Below are 24,483 nucleotides of genomic sequence, written 5' to 3'. Positions count from 1 at the left end.
GGGATGGATTTAAAACAGCGTTAGCAGCTCAAAACTGAGCATTCATGAGGTGTTTTGGGCCATTAACTGCAATAAAATTGTACTGAACCTTAAGCTATAATCTCGTGGTCTGGCATATTTCTCACTCTACCATTAATATCAAGCAAGTAAAAAGACAACACTTGTTCAGTGAGGGAGCATGCCTTCACATGCAACTTGAAACTGAGCTGTCAACCTAGTGAAGCTGCAACACAGGGCAAAATGCATGTAAATGCAGCATGCCCTAGAAAGATCTAAGTGATCCCACAGCCAGCAGATTAGATCAAAGTTCTGCAGTCATGTCATATCTAGCGATGAAGGATTGTGAGCAATAAACCAACTAATTGGAGGAGGTGATTCCACAAACATCCGCATTCTCAACGAAGAGGGAGCTCAGCATTTCAATGCAAAAGACAAAAGCATTTGCAAGAATCTTCAGTCAGAAATGTTGAGATAAAGATCCATTTCAACATCCTCTAGAGATGTACAGCATTGCAGATGACAGTCAATGCACTCCCCATGATATCGCAAAATGGCTGAATATGTTGGATACAGCAAACACTATAGCTTCTTATAACATCTTGGCTGTTTTGCTACAAAATTAGCCAGGCTCGTAGCCAAGCTGTTCCAGTACAAGAACAACACTGCCATCTAGCCAAAGATGTCGAAAAATTGCCCAGTTATCTCTTGTCCAACAAAAGCAGTACAAATCTGATCTGGCCAATTATTACCCCAACAGTCTAGTCCCAATCATCAGCCATATAATGTAGGTGTGATCAACAGTGCTATCACATGGCACTGATTTGGCAATAACCTGCTCACTGATGCTCGATTTTATTTCCACTAAAGCCACTTAGTTCCAGATCTGAATATGACCTTGGTCTAAACATTGTCAAAAGAGCTAAATTCCAGAGGTGAGAGTGACTTTCTTTGTCATCAGCAGAGCTGAAGTGACATCAAAGAGCTCCCACAAATTTGAAGTCAATGAGAATTGAGTGAGGGGGGCTCTCCGCCCTTATCATGCACAAAGGAGGTCGGTTATGCTTGTTAGCTACCAATCATCTCAGTCCCAGAACATTGCCACAGGAGATCTTTAGTGTAGTACCCTCAGCCCAGCCATTTTCAGCTACTTCATCAAAGACCTTCCTTCCATTATGAGGTCAGAAATAGGAATGTTGGCTGATGTTTGCAGTGTTCAGTACAATTCACAATTCTTAGATACTAAAGCGGCTCATGCCCATATACAGCATGACCTGGACAACATTTGGGCCTGGGCTGCTAAGTGGCGAGTAACATTCATGCCACACAAGTGACAGGAAAAAGGCCATTTCCAACAGGAGAGCTTCTAACTATCTCCCCTTAATGTTCATTGGCATTACCTGCAATGTGGAAAATTGCCCAGGAATGTCCTATACACAAGAAACAAGACAAGCCCAACCTGGCCAATTATTGCCCTGTCAGTCTGCTCTTGATGATCAGTAAAGTAATTGAAGGAGTCATCAGTAACACTACCAAGCAGCATTTGCTCAGCAGTAACTTGCTTACTGATGCTTAGTTTGAGTTCCACCAGTGTCACTCAGCTCTTGACCTCATTACACCCTTGGCTCAAATATAGAGAAAAGAGCTGAACACCAGAGTGAGGTGAGCGTGACAGCCTTTGATATCAAGGCAGCAATTGACCGAGTGTGGCATCAAGGATTCTTAGTAAAACTGGATAGTTGTTAGTCCTGTTGCCTCACTGCACCAAAGATGCAGGTTCGTTTCCAGCCTTGATTGACTATCTAAGTGGAATTTGCACGTTATCCCTGTATCTGCATGGATTTCCTCTGGGTGCTCTGATTTCCTTCCATAGTCTAAAGATGCGTAGATTAGGTGGATTGACCATGGTAAATGTGTGGGATTATGGGGATGGGGAGGGCCTAGGTGAGATGCTGTTTTGGAGAGTGGGTGTAGACTCGATTGACCAGATCTCCTCTTTCCCTACTGTAGGGACTGTATAGTTCTATAGAGCCATTGGGAATCGGGGAGGGAGGGAGGGGGTGGGGATGGGGGGTGCAGGGGCAGGTGGGGAGGGAGGCGGGGGCGGGGGGAGGGGGGCGCGAGGCGGGGGTGGAGTCAGGACACAAGCTACAGCAGTAACTCGTGTCCTGACTCCACAAAGTCTGTCCACCATTTACAAAGTATGTGTCAGGAGTATAATGGAATACTCTCCACTTGCATGAATGCAGCTGTAACAACACTCAAGAAACTCAACATCATCCATAGCAAAGCTGCCCACTTGATGGCTACCCCTTCCACAAACATTCAATCCAGTGGTGGCAGTGTTTACCATCTACAAAATGCACCGCAGAACCTCACCAAGCCTCCTTAGACAGCACCTCCAAATCCATGACCACTACCATCTAGAAGGACAAGAGCTGCTGATACCTGGAAACACCACCACCTGGATGGTCCCCTGCATTTCACTGCTCATCCTAACTTGGAAATATATTGCCATTCTTTCACTGTCGCCGGGTCAAAATCATGTAGTTCCCTTCCTAACAGCACAGTAAGTGCACCTACATCGCAGGGACTGCAACTATTCAACAAGGCAGCTTGAACCACCTTCTCAAGAGCAACTAGTGATGGGCAATAAATGCTGGCCTAGCTAGCAACATCCACATTCCATAACGTAATATATATATTTTATAACTTATTATTATTGAATCCTCCACCATCGACATCCTTGGTGTTGCCATTGGCCGCAAACTTATCTGGATCAGTAAAGTGCTAAGTAGCTGGAAGTCACAAGTTCAGAATGTGCTGCCAAAAGAATTTTGGTGAGTGCTTCTTGTAGATAGTGTGCACTGCTGCTGCTCAACTTCTGGTGGTGGGAGTGAATGTTTAAGGTGGTAGATGGTTGCCAATCAAGCTTCAAGTCAAAGACTGGGAATTCTGCAGTTAGGTTTTGGGAAGTCAGGAGGTTTTTACTGTGTACCATCTACAAGGCACAAGTCAGGTATGTGCTGGAATATTTTCCGTTTGCCTGCATGAGTGCGACTCCAATAATACTCAGAAGTTGATACCATCCAGGACAAAGCAGTCCATTTGATTAGCACCCATCCACACTTTAAACATTCACTCCCATCACCACCGATGCGCAGTGGCAGCAGTGTACCATCTAAGTTCTGATTCACTGCAGGAACGCACCAAAGCTCCTTTGACAGCACCTTCCACACTAGTGAGTGTCAACACTTAGAAAAATAATAGCAACAGATAAATGGGAACACCACCACCTGCAAGTTTCCTTCTCAGCCACGCACCATCCTGACTTGGAACTATATTGTTGTTCCCTCACTGTTGTTAGTTCAAAGTCCTGCAACTCTCTTCCTTGTGGCACGGTGGATGTACTAACACCAGATGTAATGCAACTGTTTGAGAAGGTGACTCACCACCACATTCTAAGGAAAATTAGGGATACACAATGAATACTGTTTTTGCCAGTGATTTCCACATCCCGAGAACAAATACAAAAAAATTGGCAGCTTTATCTGGGAGTTGTCTAGGAGCGTCTAAATAAACTTATGAGCCCAGGAAGTTTTGAAAACAAAACTGCCGTTGTAACATCAGCATTTGTGTGCCCTTCAGAGTAATCCACCAGGCTTTTCGTTTTTGTTATAGTTGCTTGGGAAGTTCAAGAAAAATTTTTATTTAACTTTTATCATGGTAAATGTCCTCAGGTACACTACCTGGGGGAACATGGACAGGAAATGAACATAAGAACATAAGAAATAGGAGCAGGAGTAGGCCATCCAGCCCTTCGAGCCTGCCCCGCCATTCAGTAAGATCATGGCTGATCTGTCGCTGCTCAGTTCCACTTTCCCGCCCTCTCCCCATAACCCTTAATCCCCTCTCCTATCAAAAACCCATCAACCCGCGTCTTAAAAATATTTAGCGAGGCAGCCTCCACCACTTCAACGGGCAGAGAATTCCAGAGATTCACCACCCTTTGAGTGAAGAAGTTCCTCCTCAACTCCGTTCTAAACCGTCCCCCTTTTATCTTGAGGCTGTGCCCCCTAGTCCTATTGTCTTTTTTGAGCGGGAAGAGTCTTTCCACCTCTATCCTATCCATCCCATTCATCATCTTATACGTATATATATATATATCTTATATATATATATCTTATATATTATGAAATAGGAAGGAATGCTGATTGAAAGCACGGTTGAGAAAATTTTGCAGTTTGAGGCAACCTTTATAATGATTTGGACAAAAACAACAAGGTCACTAAGTTTAGGGAACAAAGTTTCAAAGAATTAGCTGAGGAAGCTGCAAACTTTGCCAGAAATAGAGGAGTGGATGCACGGCTGAAGGAGCAGCAGGTTTTCCTTAATATTCTGAACAAATATGGCAATTAGAAACAGAAAGATTTATGGCACAGAAGGAAGGCATTTGGCTCATTCTCTGTAGCAGCCAAAAGAATCCAATCTAATCCCCATTTATAGTTCTTGGTTTGAAAGTTGAAAGTGATTAGAACTTTCTTGGGATATATCCAAATACACTTAAAGATTTGAACAGTTACATTTCCTTCTCTGAAAAACCGTTAGATGTCGAATGGGAGAAATAAAAGATATACATGAGACAGAGGTCGTGTGAATAGCTGAAGGTTGGGGGAATAGGTTAGTGAAAAGGGAATAATGGAAAAACTAGCAAACTGGAAAGGTTCCTGTGGTTCAGGAGTCTGATAAAAGAGCAGATGCAGGTGAACATTGAGGATGCAGATCATCCTACCAGAATTGTGATCCGTTGGAGAGTAAAACCTAACCTAAGCACTAAGCTGTTCTGTAAAAGAAAATCACCAATTTTAATGTTATGTATTCTGAATAATATTTGTATCATGGTTAGGTATCTATTTGGGGAAAGTGCTTCAGGGAGCCTAGTGACTGCACCAAAAGTATTCATGCGAAGAATACTTTTATTGACATCGTAACTGACTTTAGTTATGAGGATAGATTGGAGAGGTCAGGACCTCTTTTTTTTGGAGCGAAATAGGCTGAGAGGAGATTCGATAGAGATATTCAAAATCATGAGGGCATTGGACAGAGTAGATGGGAAGAAACTGTTCCTTAAAAAAGGACCAAGAACAAAGGGGCACAGATTTAAAGTAATTTGCAAAAGAAGCAAATGTGATACAAAAAAAATCTTTTTCACACGAGTGGTTTGGTTCAGGCATGAACTGCCTGGAAATGTGATGGATTCAGCTTCAATAGAGGCATTCAAGAGGGCACTAGGTGATTATTTTAATAGAAAAAATATGCATGGGTATAGGGAAATGCCATTAAGCCATAATGTTTGTTTGGAGAGCCGGTGCAGACATGATGGGACAAATGGCCTCCTGCTTTGTTACAATTCTATGATAGCATGGGCTAGAACACTTTTTAACAATCATAATAAATTGAATGGGTCTTATTAACCCAGTCACTTGTATTGCATCTGCAGCATCTTGTGTTCCAAATGATCTGGCATGATCTTGTGTTCTTAACAATTCTGATCTTCAGTAGCATGTTAGTGTGTAAAGCAGGACCTGATACCATGGTACACAATCTTCCATCTGCATCTGCTCTTTTTACTTTCTGAGCTATTGCTAACAAATACAAACATTGATGCTTCGTGAATGAAAGATACAATATACAATAGTTTCCATTGTCACTGAAATAATGCTGAGCTTCAATGCACAAAAGATCATGTGGCAAAGGACTTCACATTGATCCATTCATGAATCCATTATTTTTACAGATAGAATCTTATTAATTCAGATTTGTCACTTTATCAATAGTGACAGATCCTTCAGAAGGACCTACACAGCCTCACATTCTCTTCTTAAACAATTCTGCCTTGCTTTATCTCATTCTACTTACGCTTTTGAACACATTTTCATTTTTTTTGTGTTCTTTCATGGGATGTGGGTATCGCTGGAAAGGCCAGCATTTATTGCCCATCCCTAACTGTCCTTGAACTGAGTTGCTTGCTAGGGCATTTCAAAGGGCAGTTAAGAGTAAAACACATGTAGACAGGTTGACTAGACCAAGTAAGGATGGCATCAGTGAAACAGATAGATTTTAACGATCAATTTCATGATCACCATTACTGAGACTAGCTTTTAAATTCTAGATTTTATTAATTGAATTTAAACTCCACCAGCTGCCATAGTGGATTTGAACCTATGTACCTGGAGCAATAGACTTTGGGTTACTCGTCCAGTGACATTGCCACTATGCCACAATCTCCCCTTATCAGCTTCTTCACTCTCTTGATAATTCCTGCTCCTTGTCCGCACGGACATGATTTTCCCAAAGTAAATCTAAGTGCCTTCAACGATGGCGGGCCCCGACCTCCCAGTTGCCAGATCTGATCTCTGACCCCGGCCTCCGATTGCCAACCCCACACCAGCCCCCACCCTTCGATGCAGAGTTTCTTCCTAGCCTCCCTACAACCACCTCTGCTTTCTCCCACCCCCCACAGGTTTGAATCAGCCCCTCACTTGCCCACCCCCTTGGCACTGCCCTGTGGGTGGTGCCAAGCTGGTAGTGCCAGGATGGCAGGCTGGCGCTGTCCAAGGGGCACTCTCCCACCCACCCCCGTGCCATTGTCACCCCCATTTGTGTGGATCTCTACCGGTGAGGTCAGAAATCTAAGTGAATCTGGATGATTGCACCCCAAACTTGCTAACAGATTTAAACTGGGTTATGAATGTTTAAATTGGCTTTGTGCCATTCCCCAGAGTAAGGCTGATCACATCATAAGTAATGGTCGGGGAAGATCGCGGCTGGCCAGATGCTGGTCATTGGCCACCCCGCTACACTACTCGACTAATGAGGCAGAGCGGGAAAATCGCACCCTGCATTTTTTTAAGCAAACTAAGTTGTAAACACGTAGGTAAGTGAACAACCACTGTGAATGTATTTGCTAATGAAGCTTGCTTGGATAAGTGTTCAATTATTCACATTCCATTAGAAGCCATGACTTCTTTTACGTGGTCTAGTGTGGTGCTGAATTGATGAATCTATCTGGGACTGAATAGAATGTAGAACAGAACAGTGGGTTTTGAGTCCTGCCATAAATTCTACAAGTAGTGAGGCTGAGAGATGTGCCTTTCCAAACAAGTGTACAACAGTGCGAATATTTAGCTTAGGACTGGATATAATAAGCTTCTGTATGGGCACTGGGAACCTTCCCAAACCCAACCACCCACCTCCTTTCTCAACACCAGTTTGCTCAGTAAAAGCTGCCAGGCTGCCTGCTTGGCCTGTGCCTCCTTTTGCCAGCAGCAGGGGTGGGATGAAGTACATAAATAGCCATTAATTGGCCACTTCAGGGCATCCATAGAGCAAAGGCAGACAGTTTGCCCAACACCTCCACTGACCCCCAAAAATGGGAGACAGGTTAGATGCAGGCAGGCCACACGATGCCTTCAAACATCACAGTGGAAGCCATAAAACCCAATTCAGTGTGTTATTAATACCATAATTATTACCCATTATAAAATCATTAGTACAGCACAGGAGAAGGCCATTCAGCTCATTGACCTGCACCAGTTGTTTCAAAGAGCAGTCCAGTTAGCCCCCCTCTCATTTCAAAATGAGTTTTATGAAGAGGATTCCTGTCTTCGAGGAGGAAACCTAATAGAAGGCCAAAAATAACATCTAAAATCATTCCCTTAAATCTAGCAATATTTTGTGCAAATTGTGATATAAAATGACCCCTTTATGATACTGGATTACCTCCAACAGCAAACATGAACACATAAGCTTTTGGACTATGTCCTCAACATGCAGCTCTGAATTTCTGGAACAGTTGCATCCTCCAGCTATTTGCACCAGTTCTCTGGGAGCTTGCCAGATTCCCCCAGCAGGAGAAAGGGAGGATTCCATTGGCATTTAGGACCCTACTTTCTGCACAGCGGAAATAATCAATGTCCTCAATCCTGCTTTTCAATGGAACATAAGGCAAGAATCCAAAAGGCTGTGTTGCCTGCCCAGTACCAGGGATCAAGATATCTGCTCAGGGTTGGAAAAGGACTCGCAGTGAGTGGGCAGGGTCCAGTTATCGTTATCCATATAGGTACCAAGGATATATGCAGGACAAGAAAAAAGGCTTTATATCGCTAGTATCAGGAGCTAGGTACCAAATTAAGAAGCAGATCCTCAAAGGTAATAATCTTTATGTTTGGCGGGGCATTAATTGGCTCAGTGCTAAGCATCATCAAGTTATTAGAAGCCATGTGCAAATTGGCATGTTCAAATAAGATTAGAGAGATGAATGTGTGGCTCAAAAACTGGTGTCGGAGAAGTGGGTTCAGATTTGTGGGGCACTGCATCAGTACTGGGAAAAGTTGGGGCTGTAATGGTGGGGCAGTCCACACCTCAACCATGCTGGGACAAGTTTTATTGTGTAGGGAAACGGAGAAGGTTTTAAACTAAATAGCAGGAGCAACGGATCATATATAGGAAGATGTGGTGTAATAAAGAGTAGAGACAAACTAAGCGAGGTAGGTAAAATGTAAAGTTTATTTATTAGTCACAAGTAAGGCTTACATTAATACTGCAATTAAGTTACTGTGAAATTCCCCTAGTCGCCACAGTCTGGTGCCAGTTCGGGTCAATGCACATAACTGTGGGAGGAAATCGGAATGCCTGGAGGGAACCCATGCAGACGTGGGGAGAATGTGCAAACTCCACACAGCCAGTGACCCAAGCCAGGAATTGAACCTGGGTCCCTGGCGCTGTGAAGCAGCAGTGCTAGCTACCGTGCCACCCCATTAATGTGGGAAGCAGACCATGATAGGGAGGGACAGAAAGCACAAGTCTAAGTGTAAGCTAACAAATAAGGCTAGAGGTTGCAATAATAATAAAGGGACAAAACCATTGTATCTGATTGCACGTAGCATTCAAAACAAGCAGATAAACCAACAGTACAAATAGAGATACATATGATCTAATATCCGTATCAGAGACATGACTGCAGGGTGGCATAGATTGGGACTGAATATTGAAGGGTATGCAACTTTTAGGAAAGATATATTAAGGAAAGGTGGAGTGGTGGCTCAGTTAATTAAAGATGAAGTTATGACAAAAGAGAGGGTTGACTTAGGAAACCAGGATATAGAAGCAGTTTGGATAGATATAAGGAATCATAAAGCAAGAAGTTGCTTGTGGGAATGGTGTGTACAGACCACCTTACAGTAATCACGGTATCAAAGAAGAAATAGCGGGAACTTGTCAGAAAGTTTTGGCAATTATAATTTACGTGTAGACTGGAATAATCAGATAAGCATAGGTAGCATAGATGAGAAATTCATGGAATGTTCTTGGGATTGTTTTTTTCTGGAGCCAACCAGAGAGCAGGCTAAACTAGACATGGTATTGTACAATGAGACCAGATTAATTACTGGTCACATAGCGAAGACTCTCCGAGGTAGGAGTAATCATAATATGATTGAATTTTATATTCAGTTTGAGGGAGATAAGAGTGGGTCTAAGATTACATTTTAAATTTAAATAAGGGTAACTATGAGAGCACAAAAGCAGTGTGGCAAAAATTGACTGGCAATTTCAGTTAAGGGATAAGTCCATAGAGATGGGGAATGAATAGTGGAAAGTAAGGAGATGGCAGACAAACTGAACAGGTATTTTGCATTGGCCTTCACTATAGAGAATATAAGGAACATTCTAGAAGTGGCTGTAAATCAGGGATTGGAAGGGGTGGGGGAACTCAAGAATATTACAAATCACCAGGGAAATGAAACTTAGCAAACCACTGGAATTACAGGTTGACAAGTGCCACTTTATCCCAGGGCCTTAAATTGGACTGTGAAACATCTGTTGTGTCCCCCCACCCCCAAACCAGGCAACGTCCTGGTAAACCTGGTAAATCTTTTCTGTACCCTCTCTAAAGCCTTCATATCCTTCTGATAGTGCTGACCAGAACTGAACGCAGCATGCCAAATTTGGCCTAATTAAAGTTCTATACAGCTGCAACATGCCTTACTAATTTTTATACACCGTATTCCAACTGATGAAGGCAAGCATGCTATATGCCTCTTGACCATCTTATCCACTTGTGTTGCCACTTTCAGGGAACAATGGACCTGTACACCTAGATCACTCTTAATGTTAATGCTTCCAAGGGGTTCTGCTATTTACTGTATACTTCCCTTCTGCATTAGATTTTCCAAAATGTATCACCTTGCATTTGTCCGGATTAAGTTCCATCTGCTATTTCTCCTTCCAAGTTTCCATTTTATCTATAGCGTGTTGTATTCTCTGAAAATCTTCCTCACTATCCTCTGCTCCCCCCAATTTTTGTGTTGTCCACAAACTTACTAATCAGACCACCTACATTCTCCTCCAAATCATTTTTGGATCGGTGCTGGGTCCACTGTTATTTGTCATTTATGTTAATGATTTGGATGAGAATATGGGAGGCATGGTTACTAAATTTGCCAGAGGTAGTAGTAGCGGCAGGTACAATTTTGTCTTTTAAAAAGCATTTAGACAGTTACATGGGTAAGATGGATTTAGAGTGAAATGGGCCAAATTTGGGCGATTGGGACTAGCTTAAGGGTTTTAAAAAAAAAAGGGATGGCATGGACAAATTGGGTTGAAGGGCCTGTTTTCACGCTGTAAACCTCTGTGACTCTATGACTCATTTATATGTATGTTACAAACAACAGGGTACCAGCACTGATCCCTGTGGAACATCACTGGTCACAGATTTCCAGTTAGAAAAACTACTACTTTCAGCCTTCAATGACCAAGCCAGTTCTGCATCATAAGACTGTAGGATATAGGAGCAGAATTAGGCCATTTGGCTTAATCATGGCTGATGTGATTCACATCCCCATTCTCCTGCCTCCTCCCGTAACCCTTGATCCCTTTATTTCTATCTTAGAGACACTCAATGACATAGCTTCCATAGCCTTCTGTGGCAATGAGTTCCACAGATTCATCACCCGCTGGCTGAAGAAATTCCTCCTCATCTCAGTTTTAAAGGAGCATCCCTTTACTCTGATATTTTGCCTTTGAGTTCTAGTCTCTCCCCATAGTGGAAACATCCTCTCCACATCCACTCTATCTAGGCCTCTCAATATTCTGTAAATTTCAATTAGATCCCTCATTCTTCTAAACTTCTAGACTCAGACTCCTCAACCACTCCTCATATGACAAACCTTCATTCCTGGGATCATTCTTGTGAACCTCCTTTAGTCCTTTCCAAGGCCAGCACATCATTCCTTAGGTATGGAGCCCAAAACTGCTCACAATATTCCATAACATAAGAACATAAGAAATAGGAGCAGGAGTAGGCCATCTAGCCCTTCGAGCCTGCCCCGCCATTCAATAAGATCATGGCTGATCTGTCGTGGCTCAGTTCTGATGTGGGTATGCCGGCGTTGGACTGGCGTAAACACAGTAAAAAGTCTGACAACACCAGGTTTTAGTCCAACCGATTTATTTGATAATAGACTCACAAGCTTTCGGGGTTCAGTTTCGGGCTTAGTTCCACATTCCCGCCCTGTCCCCATAACCCTTAATCCCCTCGCTTATCAAAAACCCATCAACCCGCGTCTTAAAATATTTAGCAAGGCAGCCTCCACCACTACAACGGGCAGAGAATTCCAGAGATTCACCACCCTTTGAGTGAAGAAGTTCCTCCTCAACTCCATTCTAAACCGCCCCCCCTTTATCTTGAGGCTGTGCCCCCTAGTCCTACTGTCCTTTATGAGCGGGAAGAGTCTCTCCACCTCTATCCTATCCATCCCATTCATCATTTTATATGTCTCAATGAGATCTCCCCTCATTCTTCTAAACTGTAACGAGTACAAGCCTAGTTTATTCAGCCTCTCCTCATAGCTCAACCCCGTCAACTCCGGCATCAGCCTAATAAACTTCCTCTGCACTCCCTCCAAGGCCAAAATATCCTTGCGTAAGTGCGGCGACCAAAACTGCACACAGTACTCCAGCTGCGGCCTCACCAATGCCCTATACAGCTGCAGCAAGACCTCCCTACCTTTATATTCAATCCCCCCTCGCTATGAAGGCCAGCATCCCATTCGCCTTCCTGACCACCTGCTGCACCTGCAGGCTGGGTTTTTGCGACTCATGCACAAGGACCCCGAGGTCCCTCTGCACCGTCGCCTGCTGCAGTTTTTCGCCACATAAGTAATAGTCCTTCCTACCATTATTCCTACCAAAGTGGACCACCTCGCACTTGCCAACATTAAATTCCATTTGCCAGTTCCTGGCCCATTCGCCCAGCCTATCTAGATCCTTCTGCAGACTCTCCACACCCTCTGCGCAATTTGCCGTTCCACCAATCTTGGTGTCATCAGCAAATTTCGACACCATACACTCTGTTCCCTCCTCCAGATCATCTATTTAAATGGTAAATAGCTGAGGCCCCAGCACCGACCCCTGGGGCACTCCACTAGTTACCAACCGCCAATCCGAATAGCACCCATTAACCCCCACTCTCTGTCTCCTATTTGACAACCAATCCTCTATCCACTCTAACACCCTACCCCCAACTCCGTGCCCCCTTACCTTCTGCAATAACCTCTTGTGAGGTACCTTGTCAAACGCCTTCTGAAAATCAAGAAAGACCACATCCACTGGCTCTCCTCTATCCACCGCCCTAGACACATCCTCATAGAACGCCAATAAATTTGTCAGACATGACTTCCCCTTAACGAAACCGTGCTGCGTCTGCTGTATCAAGCAATTCCCCTCAAGATGCCTCATTATTTCCTCCTTGATGACGGATTCTAACATTTTACCTACAACAGATGTTAAACTAACCGGCCTATAATTCCCCGCCTTTTGCCTGCCACCCTTCTTAAACAACGGCGTAACATTAGCCATTTTCCAATCTTCCGGCACTTCCCCGGAATCCAGCGACGTCTGGAAAATAACCACCAAGGCATCCACTATCACCTCCGCCATTTCTTTCAGAACCCTCTGATGCATTCCATCCGGTCCTGGGGACTTGTCCACAATCAGTCCCTCCAGTCTGTCGAGCACCGCCTCTCTAGTAACAATAATGTCATTCAGGCCCTCCAGTCCTACCACCTTTCCATCACTAACACCCGGCAAATTATTCACGTCCTCCTCCGTGAAGACCGAAACAAAAAGTTATTCAAGACCTCAGCCATTTCCCCATCCCCTACCACTAAGTCCCCCCTCTCATCCTCCCTCAGCCATTTCCCCATCCCCTACCACTAAGTCCCCCTTCTCATCCTCTCATTCCAAATGGGTTCTGACCAGAGCCTTATACAACCTCAGCAGTACACCCCTGCTCTTGGATTCTAGCCCTCTAGAAATGAATGCTAACATTGAATTTGCCTTCCTAACTGCCAACTGAATTTGTATGTTAACCTAAAGAAAGTCATGTACCAGGACTCCCAAGTCCCTTTGTGTTTCAGATTTCCGAAGCCTTTCCCCATTTAGAAAATAGTTTTTGCCTCTATTCTTGCTATCAAAGTGCATAACCTCACAGTTGCCCACATTGTATTCCATCTGCTACTTCTTTGCCCACTCCCCTAGTCTGTCCAAGTCATTCTGCAGCCTCTCCACTTCTTCAACACTAGCATCTTGTCGGCTGACTGCAGATCCCTTGTGACTTCACCTTAGATTGGAAAATAGCAAACTTAACTTCTGTATTCAAAAAAGGAGGGAGATGGAAAGCAGGAAACTACAATCCAGTCAGCTTAACATCTGTCACAAATAAAATGTTAGAAGCTGTTATTAAATATGTCATTATTTGGCAATTAGATAAAGTCAAGGTAACCAGGCAGAGTCAACAGGGTTTTATGAAAGGGAAATAATGATTCCAAAAGAAGTAACATGCTGTGGGTAAAGGGGAATGAGTGGAGTAGATGGATGACTTAGATTGTCAGAAAGCATTGGACAGGGTACTCATTAAAGGTTATAAGCAAAAATTAAAGCTCATGGCATAGGGGGTAACATATTGACATGGATAGAAGATTGGCTCGCTAACTGGAAACAGGGAGTAGGCATAAATGACTCATTTTCTGGTTGGCAGGATGTGACAAGTGGTGACTCTCAGGGATCAGGGACCTCAACTCTTTCCAATTTATGTAAATGATTTGGATGAAGTGACTGATGGTATGGTTGCTAAATTTGCTGATGATACAAAGACAGGTAGAAAAGTAGGTCATGAAGAGGACATAAGAAGGCTACAAAAGGACGTAGGTAAGTTAGATGAGAGGCAAATATCTGGTAAATGGAATATAATGTGGGAAAACATGAGGTTGTCCATTTTGGCAGGACAAATAAAACAGAAGGCATATATAAATTGTGAGAGATTGCAATACTCTGAGATGCAGAGGGAGCTAGATATCCTCATGCAGAATATCACAAACAATATACAGGTGCAGCAAGTAATTGGCAAAGGTAATGGAATGTTATCATCTATTGCAAGGGGAATTGAATACAAAGGTTGGGAGATTGTGTTATTCAGTTATTCCAAACATTTGGAGGAGCACATCTGGTGTACTGTGTACAGTATTGGTCTCCTTATTTAAGGAAATATGTAAATGCATTGGAAGCAGTTCAGGTTGTGTCCGCTGGAATTTTGAAGAATAAGAGGTGACTTGATTGAAAAATGTAAGATCCCAAGGGGACTAAATGGTGGATGTTGGGAGGATGCTTCCTGTTGTGTTACAATCTAGAGCTCAGGATCACTTTATCAAAATAAGGGTTCAACCATTTCGGATGGAGATGAGCAAAATCTTTCGGTATTGTCATACTGTGAAACTCTCTTCCTTAAAAGGTGGTTGAGGCAGAATGCTTGAATATCATTAATGCAGAGGTAAATTTTTGATAAGCAAAGAGGTGAAAGGTTATCAGGCTTAGGCAGGAACATGTAGTTTATATAATCAGAACAAGACATAGCGGAGCAGCCTCAAAAGGCCAAATGGCTTACTTCTAATTTGTATGTTCATATGTATTGTGCCAATATTTTAAAAAGAAATTGGACCACCTTTTGATATAATGTTTATATTTTTATTTAACAACCTGGGCAAAAATAAAACAGACTCTGGATTCCATAATAAAAAAAATTATTTTTGGATGCTTTATTAATTTTTGATCTGTTCATTTGTTTGACTGGAGTTGCTTGAGGTACTGGAACTATTTCCTGTTGAACAGAGAAAGTTAAGAAAATATATAATAGAGGTTTATAAAATTATGAAGTATGTTGATAGGTTAATTAGTGAAAAACTATTTGCTTTTGTCAGAGAGTTGGTGAAGAGGAACATCAGATTAAAATTGCAGGAGTAAAGTTAAAGAGAAGTTGGAAATATCTTTACATGGAATTATTTTAATTTGGAAGCGTTTTTCCTCTCAGGAAGTGGTTGAAACAGAAACCATTACATCTTCTAAGGGAAATTTAGAAAGTCATGTGATGCAGATGAATTATACAAGTATATGGGAAAATGTATTTAGTTTTGGATTGCCTCTTTCTGTTCTGTGCGATTTAATGGTTCTAATTTTTTGCTGTGATAACTCTAATCTTGCTGTGTACTTTAAACCTGTTCTATGAGGATTCCACAGCTACCAGTCTCAAAATATTCCAGCTTCTGTTAATTTTCTATTTAAGTCTGATGGATATCAAAAATTATCTCTCATGCAGACATAATGCAATTGAAAAATGCATAAAGTAATGCCTTTTTTACCTACCGAAGTTGTAATGCTTACATCGTGCTGTTTAGTCTGAGGAAATGACAAAAATGTTGATACCTGTATTTAAATAGTTGATAACCAGGCATATTATTTTTGTTAATAATTGGTTTGAGGTGTGAAAGAATTGATTTGTAAATTACATTTGTGCAGTAATGCATTAAATTATCCATTGTTTTGGATTGGCAGGACGCTTGATTCAAAACAGCCTTAGGCATTGCAAATCATTTTAGAATGTGAATTGACTTTATCTAAAAACGCTATAAATTTAACTGTTGTGTACTTGTGCCTCTAAATTTAGTAAACCTATTTGTGGAATTTACAGTTGGAATATTTTAATTGTTAATCAGGCTTAGAATTTGCAAGTGAATAAAAACAGAAATATACATGGATAATACATCTGAAGGCAAAATTTGATTTGATTAGAGTTGATCTTAAATGAACCACACTGCATTATAACCATATATACTTCAGTGGCTCTAAAGCACCTTAGGATATCCTGAAGTTGTGAAAAGGAGTATAAAAATACAAGTCTTTTTGTTAATGTACAAAACTTGTCAATAATTAACAATTAACTCTTCCTCTGAACGTAGTAGTATAAAAAAGTGTTTTATAACATTGGTACAGTTAATTAATTTAATAATTGTTTTCTGCCTCCATCTGTTTTCCTGCACAGATGAACCAACAAGTCCAAGTATTGACCTGGTGGCTGGTCACATCCCTGCATCAGCTGTTGTTTCCAGTGGTCAGAATTTAGCTCCAACTATCATCACTAGCCCTGCTTCTCCAACTTTCACCTTCCCACTCGTTCATTCAAGGCACTACTCTCAGGATTGCAGTGAGTTTGCATATGTATTAATTTTGCAAATGTTTTACAGCATAAGTGAGCAATAGATGACCTAAGAGTTTAGGGATGAAATTCTCCCCACTGCATTCTTGTGTACTGCCAGCAGTGGGAAGCTTTGGAATGTTTTCTGCTGGCGTTAGCAGTGCCTGTCAGTTGGGATTTACCCATCTGATCGATGCAGGAGTTCCTCAGTGTAGCATCCTGAGTCCAACCCATCATCAGCTGCTTCATCAATGACCTTCCTTTCATAATAAGTTCAGAAGTGGGGATGTTCATCAATGATTGCACAACGCTCAGCATTGTTTGCAATTCCTCAGATACTGAAGCTGTCCGTGTCCAAATGCAACAAGACTTGGGCGACGTTCAGCTTTGGGTTGACTAGTGGCAAGTAACAATTACACCACAGAAGTGCCAGGCAGTAACAATCTCCGAAACAAGAGGGAATCTAACCATCGCCTCTTGACACTCAGTAGCATTACCATTGCTGAATCCCCCACCATCAACATCCTGGGAATTGCCATTGACCAGAATCTCAACTGATATAAATACAAGAGCAGTTCAGAGGCTAGGAATCCTGAGGGGAGTAACTCACATTCTGACTCCCAGAGCCTGTCCACCGTCTACAAGGCACAAGTCAGGAGTATGATGGAACTCCCTCCATTTGCTTGGATGGGTACAACAACAACAATCAAGAAGCTTGACACAATCCTGGACAAAAAAAGCCCACTTGATTAGCACTCCATCCACAAACATGCACTCCCTCCACCACAGATCCCAGTGGCAGCAATGTGTATCACCTAGAAGATGCACTGCAGGAACTCACTAAGCCTTTTCCAACAGCACCTTTCAAACCCATGATCATTCATGATTTGGACCCAGCATATCTAGAAGGACAAGGACAGCAGACACATGGGAACACCAATACCTGGAAGTTCCTCTCCAAGTCATCCACCAACTTGACTTGGGTCCAAATCATGGATGATGCTCCATATCAGTACTGTGGGTGTGCCTACACCATGTGGACTGCAGCAATTCAAGAAGGTAGCATTCCAGCATCTTTTCAGAGGCAATTAAGGATGAGTAAGAAATAGAAACATAAAAAGAAAATAGAAGCAGGAGGAGGCCATTCAGTCCTTGATTCTGCCCCACCATTCATTATGATCCTGGCTGATCATCAATTCAAGACCCTGATCCTGTCCCGCCCCCATACCCCTTGAGCCAAGAGCTATATTGAATTCCTTCTTGAAATCACAAAATGCCCACTTAGCCAGCCAGATCCCAAGAATAAATTTTAAAAAGGCACTGTATTTGTAGTGATATAACACTGAAACAAATCATTTTTATCAATGAATGAAGATCTATGACATTTTAAGCGTACGGTAGTTATTAAGTCTAATGCGCATTCATTCCCCAATTAAAAAAAAACAAGAAGTGTATATTAAACACAATTCTGAAATTTCTGCTGAAACTTAGTTCAAAAGTGGTAGGGGACTGCGAAAATTGTAAGATTTCTGCTATTGAAAAGTCTATCTAATATTACATGTTAGGATTGACAATGTGCATCGCTTTCATATCGGTTGAATACCATTTATTTTTGACAATGAACTATATTTACATTGTTCATTTTATTTGAAGAAGGTATCCTATTGTTAGCTTTCTCTGATCCTTTTACCAGAAAGTAACAATGGCACAAGTTTGCTGTCAAAGCTGCTGATTGGGGGAGAATGAACAAAAATCATGGCACCTTCTGGGTGGGGAAGATGTTTTACTTCTCAATAAACTTTTCTTAATGCTTTTGTCCATTATTCTATCTACCCAGTCTCAAAAACATCTTGAGACATTTCCCAGTCAGTGAATCACTTTGAAATTCTGCCACTGTAGTTTTTGAAGACCAGGGAAACAAACGTGAAGCATTGAACTTCTTAATGCTTGCTTTCTTGGAGTGTGGCTGTTTGTCAAATTATATATTACATGAATTAATTGGGAATTTTCATGAAATATTACTGGCAATAACGGCAGTTCACTAAATTGTGTCGATTGTGATGTTCAATCATCATTCTACAGAATTAGTTCTGATGCTTAGAATGGTTTACTGCTTTTAAAGATATTAAATTTAGCTAGTTCCATTGTGAAGTAAATTGTAAGAATAAGATGTGGATTTCTAGTTAAGTTCCATATGCAGTGACTTTCTAATCAGTCGTGCTGGCATGAAGAAGTTTGGAAACCAAAGATGATCCTATAAAATTGGGAGAAGCCTCCAAATGGGTTAACTTGGACTTAATTAATGTTGAACAAGAGTGAGCAAAGACTGTCAATCCATTTCTGGTGTGGAGGTTGGGATACCATCTGATTTTATGTGTTTTTACAGTAAAACTCTATTATGTGCTTCTTAATAGTGTAGAATTTGAGTTAATCAGCGGGAAGGCAGTGGGGAAAAAAATCTGTGGTAAACTATCTTAACCAATACCCATTGAGCAAGAAAAGCCCAAGGTCTATTTTGATTGGTACAAAGTATTACACATTTGGAGTTTCCTACGATACCTTCAGTACAATATCTAGAATCAACACTTAGCAAATTTATAGCAGGTACCAATGTGCATACAATATTGGCAATGGCAGTTCAGCTACAGCATTCAAATAGTAACAGCTGTAGGAATTGTTATAGCTTCATAATCTTATTTTTTCATTGCCTATTACATTTGTTGTTTCTTCAACCAGGCAACATAAAGGCTAGTCGACGTTCATCTTACCTTCTTGCCATAACAACGGAGAGGTCCAAGTCCTGTGATGAAGGGCTGAATACATATCGGGATGAGGGAAAAGTGTACTCGTAAGTTTTTTTTACGGGCAGGTCCTCTTGTTGGAATATATGCATAAAAGCCATTGGGAATGACCTTACCAAAAAAATTTTAAATGCCGAACAAGCGTGAAAATGGGAGTGAATTGTGCCCATTTCTTCAGCGAACTTTCAGACACAATCTTATGCCACTTAGTGCAAAAAAGAAGCAAAGTGTGTTCGTGCCAGTAGAGGGAGCGGATGGAGTCTATTCTAGCCAGAAAGCCGGCTGCTTAGCACTAGAAGGTGCTATTGTGCCTGTACATATCACTGCGTTCTGTGAAACAGAGAGATCTGTCAGGACTTCTACGCTTGCAGGTGCAGCAGGTGGTCAGGAAGGCGAATGGGATGCTGGCCTTCATAGCGAGGGGGATTGAATATAAAAGTAGGGAGGTCTTGCTGCAGCTGTATAGGGCATTGGTGAGGCCGCAGCTGGAGTACTGTGTGCAGTTTTGGGCGCCGCACCTGCGCAAGGATATTTTGGCCCTGGAGGGAGTGCAGAGGAGGTTTACTAGGCTGATACCGGAGTTGAGGGGATTGAGCTATGAGGAGAGGCTGAATAAACTAGGCTTGTACTCGTTAGAGTTTAGAAGAATGAGGGGAGATCTCATTGAGACGTATAAGATGATGAATGGGATGGATAGGATAGAGGTGGAGAGACTCTTCCCGCTCAAAAAAGACAGTAGGACTAGGGGGCACAGCCTCAAGATAAAGGGGAGGCGGTTTAGAACGGAGTTGAGGAGGAACTTCTTCACTCAAAGGGTGGTGAATCTCTGGAATTCTCTGCCCGTTGAAGTGGTGGAGGCTGCCTCGCTAAATATTTTTAAGAAGCGGGTTGATGGGTTCTTGATAAGAGAGGGGATTAAGGGTTATGGGGAGAGGGCGGGAAAGTGGAACTGAGCCACAACAGATCAGCCATGATCTTATTGAATGGCGGGGCAGGCTCGAAGGGCTGGTTGGCCTACTCCTGCTCCTATTTCTTATGTTCTTATGTTCTTATATCATTCTGAAACCCCACCCCTGGACAACACCGCCCCAATAGCCATTATGGCCAATCATACCCCACCCCTGTTAAATTACATCCCCCCCCCCCCAATCCTGCCTGGCCGATCCCCGATTATAGAGTGTGCATCTCCTGGCCTTCCTTTAGGCCCCAGCCCACCCCTGGTGTGCAGTGCCAAGGTGCCCAGTATGCAGTCTGGATTAAATTCCATCTGCCATTTCTCTGCTCAAATCTCCCAGACTATCCATATCCTGATCTATCTTCTGGAATCCTCCTTACTATCTGCAATTCCCCCAAACTTTTGTATGTTTAAGGACAACACAATCAGACCGATCAGGACATTTCCTCCAAATAATTTCTTTTTATATATGTTTACAAATTACAGAGGTCCCAGCACTGACTCCTGCAGAAAACCACTGGTCACAGATTTCCAGTCAGAAAAACATCCTGCTACTTTGTCTTCTGTGTCAAAGCCAATTCTGTATCCATCTTACCAGTTCACCACTGATCCCATGTAACTTCACCTTCTGTAAGAGCCTGCTATGAGGGAACTTAGCAAAGGCCTTGCTAAAGTTAATGTAGACAACATCCACAGCCCTACCCTCATCAATCATCTTTGTCACTTCCTCAAAAAACTCTATTCTGTTTGAGAGGCATGACCTTCCCCACTGAGTCTATATTTTTTCCAAATGTGAGTAAATCCTTTCCCTAATAATCTTCTCCAATAATAGACCACTAATGTAAGACTTGGAATTTTCTGAATTTATCCAGTTGCCCATCTGAAACAAAAGAACAGCATTGACTATTTTCAGTCCTGTGGGACCTCTCCTTGAAAGAGGATACGAAGATTTTTTACAAGACCCCTGCAATTTCCACCTTGCCTTCCCTTAGTATTCTGGGATAGATCCTACCAGGCCCTGGGAATTTGTCTACCTTAACATTTTTCAAAACACCCAACACTTTTATTATATTGACATGCCCTTGAATATCAACATTCCTCTCTCTAAATTCAGCATCCGCCAAGTCCTTCTCCTTTATGTGTACCAATGTAAATAATTTGTTAAGGACCTCACCCACTTACTCAAGCTCCATGCATAAATTCCCTCCTTTGTCTTTGAGTGGACCTACCTTTTCCCTAGCTACCCTCCTGCTCCTTATATTTGTATACAGTGTCTTGGAATTTTTCTTTATTCTGTTTGCCAAGGACACTTCATGGCCCGTTTTAGCCTTCCTAACGCCTTGTTTAAGTTGTTTCCTGCTTTCTTTATATTCTTTGACGGCCCTGTCTGTATTCAATTTCCTAAACCTTACATATGTCTCCTTTTTCTTTTTGATTATGCTCAATTTCTCTTGTCATCCAAGATTCCCAATCTTGCCATCCTTATCCTTCGTTTAAACAGGAACATGTTTTCCTGAACTCTAATCAACTGATACCCATATGACGGAATTGGATTTACCTCAAGTTGCCCTTAATTTACATTCCCCAGTTCAATTTCTAATTGGAGAAAAGGTGCCCTGAACCATGAGGAAACAGGCAATTGTCTATGTTCCAAGAAAGTGAGTTTAGAATCAGCAAGTTCTGTTCACATTAAAGAAACAAACCTGAGTCTTGAAGATTCTCAAAATGTTTTTATATTTGGTACAGGCTATCTGTTTCAGCGTGATGTCTCAGTTTCTGAATACAGCTGAATTGGTACTTCAGTGTACACAATATCCTTTTAACCCCTTCCTTTATATGTGGTCTCGTCATGAGCAGAATCAGGTAACAAAGTATAAAAAAATTATCAACGGCCGGGACTTTGTAAGGGACTTTCCAGCCTCGTCCTGGGTAAGACTGGAAGATCCTGGCCAATATCTGTAGCTGAAAACTTGTTTTGAAGCTCCATTTAATGTGGCAGTCATTTAGAATTGAAATAAGAACATCAGGCTGCACTGCAACTAAAAATTGAAAAGGCAATGAACGTTTTTTGTGGGGCTGATCATCTGAATTATCTATATTAATTTTCAATGGTATTATTAAACTCAGTAAAAGATGACGTAGACAACTACCAGCGCCTTTTATACTAGTTATCACCACTATATCCACGCCTTGTATATTGTTATGAGCTCCATAATGTTTGACCTGCTTATGATATATACCTTTTCTTAAACTTAAAACAAAAAATGTGATCAATAATAGTAACAATTCATAACCACATTCTATGATAATTGGATGGGCATATGCCAAGGAAGTTGATATATTTTGATCCTAGTTATGTTCTTGTTCATTTTTATTAGGAAATTGCCAAAACGGGTTCCTAGTCTGAAGCTGCTGAGGAACTTTTTCACAGATGGGGTAAGAGTTGATTTTAGAAATAGGTGAAGAAAAATGACTTTCTGTATTGGTTACCAGTAAAATCATCATTAAGAGTACTATACACTAACGAAGTGCAGAAGGTCTGGATGAACCTCGTTAACTTGCTTGCCACTGTGAAACAACTGAGAGATGCCTATACAAAAGTAAAATACTGTAGATTCTGGAAACCTGAAATAAGCATAGAAAATGTTGGAAGTAATCAACAGATCTGATAGCAACTGTGGAGTGAGAAAAAGAGTTAACATTTCTGGTTTATGACCTTTCATCATCCATCATGTATAACAGAAACTTATTAGCGGGAATAACATAATTTATTTAATTCCTATGAAACTAATGAATGATGCTAATTTGCCATGCATGCAAAACGTTCTTTAGATCATCATCACTGGTTCAAAAAACCACACCCTGCACTCCTGAACTGGCCAGCTACATTTTGGGGATAGACAGGTCATAGTCCTCTTCAATTTTCATGGCATCTTGCATCTCTTTTTAAAGAGTAATAGTTCACAGTACCTCAGATGTGTAGTGAACCATAGTCTGCACAAAGGGCAAATTAAAATGGTCCTTCTCTTGTCCCATTCCAAGATTGTCTCCCCCAGACATCACCTATGCTCCTCCACACCCAGGTATTTTAGTATTTCAATGAATGTTTGGGCTCTTAGCCAAGAATACATAATGAGGTTTGACTGAGCACCCAGGAAGCTTATTGAAAAATGTGAGCCCCAGAGATTACAGTACGGTATGGCACAGTAGCACAGTGGTTAGCACTGCTGCTTCACAGCTCCAGGGACCTGGGTTCGATTCCTGGCTTGGGTCACTGTGTGGATTTGCACATTCTTCTCGCGTCTGTGTGGGTTTCCTCCCAGTGCTCCAGTTTCCTCCCACAGTCCAAAGATGTGCGGGTTAGGTTGATTGGCCATGCTAAAATTGCCCCTTAGAGTCCTGACATGTGTCGATTAGAGGGATTAGTGGGTAAAATATGTAGGGATATGGGGGTAGGGCCTGGGTGGGATTGTGGTCGGTGCAGACTCGATGGGCCAAAGGGCCTCTTTCTGTACTGTAGGTTCTATTCCATGATGCTATGAAAACCATGCTTGATTGACTATTTATTTACACAAGAGAAAGAAGATTTAGGTGCTTGCAGTTTCTGTTAATGTTAAAGAGTCTGGATGATTGACATTTTTATTGGACTGTAATAAAAGATTTTTTTTAAGAAAATTGGAAGTTGTCAATGAGTGGGCATGGAAATACCATAGTTTGGCATGGAGCCAAAGGAGGTAGTTGGGTGGGGGGGATGGTGGTCGTCGTGGTGGTGGTGCATGAGGTGATATGAATGGGGCATGGGGCTGAAGAGGGATGAAAGCTGTAGGGCCTTTCTCTTATATTAACTAGGAGAAAGTCCCACATTAACGAGGTGGGCCTTTTAACAGCTCACCTCCGCACCAGCAGCCCCTGTGGCTGCCTCTTAACATTTTCCAGAATGGGCTGACCTGACTGAAGCATTCACTGCCCCCCACAATGAAAATCCAGTCCTTGTGACACCTTTTTACCCCTAAAGTGGATGGGCGCACCAAGAATTTTCACAACTTCTGCGATCTGCCTCGAAGATGAAAATCCAGTTATAAGAATTCATGGGCCATGTTCTTTCTATCTAGGGCACGTGATTGATTTCTGTTATTAAAAAAAAA

At 42.0% G+C, this 24,483-nt stretch overlaps 1 protein-coding gene across 1 annotated transcript in view; it reads left to right on the top strand.

Annotated features, from left to right (window-relative positions):
- The window catches only part of LOC145359205 (rho GTPase-activating protein 23-like), a 241,368-nt gene that overhangs the window by 135,230 nt on the left and 81,655 nt on the right, over window positions 1-24,483 (top strand). Inside the window, exons 9-11 of the mRNA XM_080213675.1 lie at window positions 16,430-16,591; window positions 19,319-19,430; window positions 22,717-22,774. Of these exons, the coding sequence (XP_080069801.1) occupies window positions 16,430-16,591; window positions 19,319-19,430; window positions 22,717-22,774 (332 nt within the window). The remainder of the gene's footprint in view (window positions 1-16,429; window positions 16,592-19,318; window positions 19,431-22,716; window positions 22,775-24,483) is intronic.

The sequence above is a fragment of the Carcharhinus amblyrhynchos genome, chromosome 27 (genome assembly GCF_965287045.1).
Source record: "Carcharhinus amblyrhynchos chromosome 27, sCarAmb.v2.hapA, whole genome shotgun sequence".
Lineage (NCBI taxonomy): Eukaryota > Metazoa > Chordata > Chondrichthyes > Carcharhiniformes > Carcharhinidae > Carcharhinus > Carcharhinus amblyrhynchos.
Note: the sequence above shows the minus strand (reverse complement) of the source record. Positions and strands in the feature narration are given on the sequence as shown.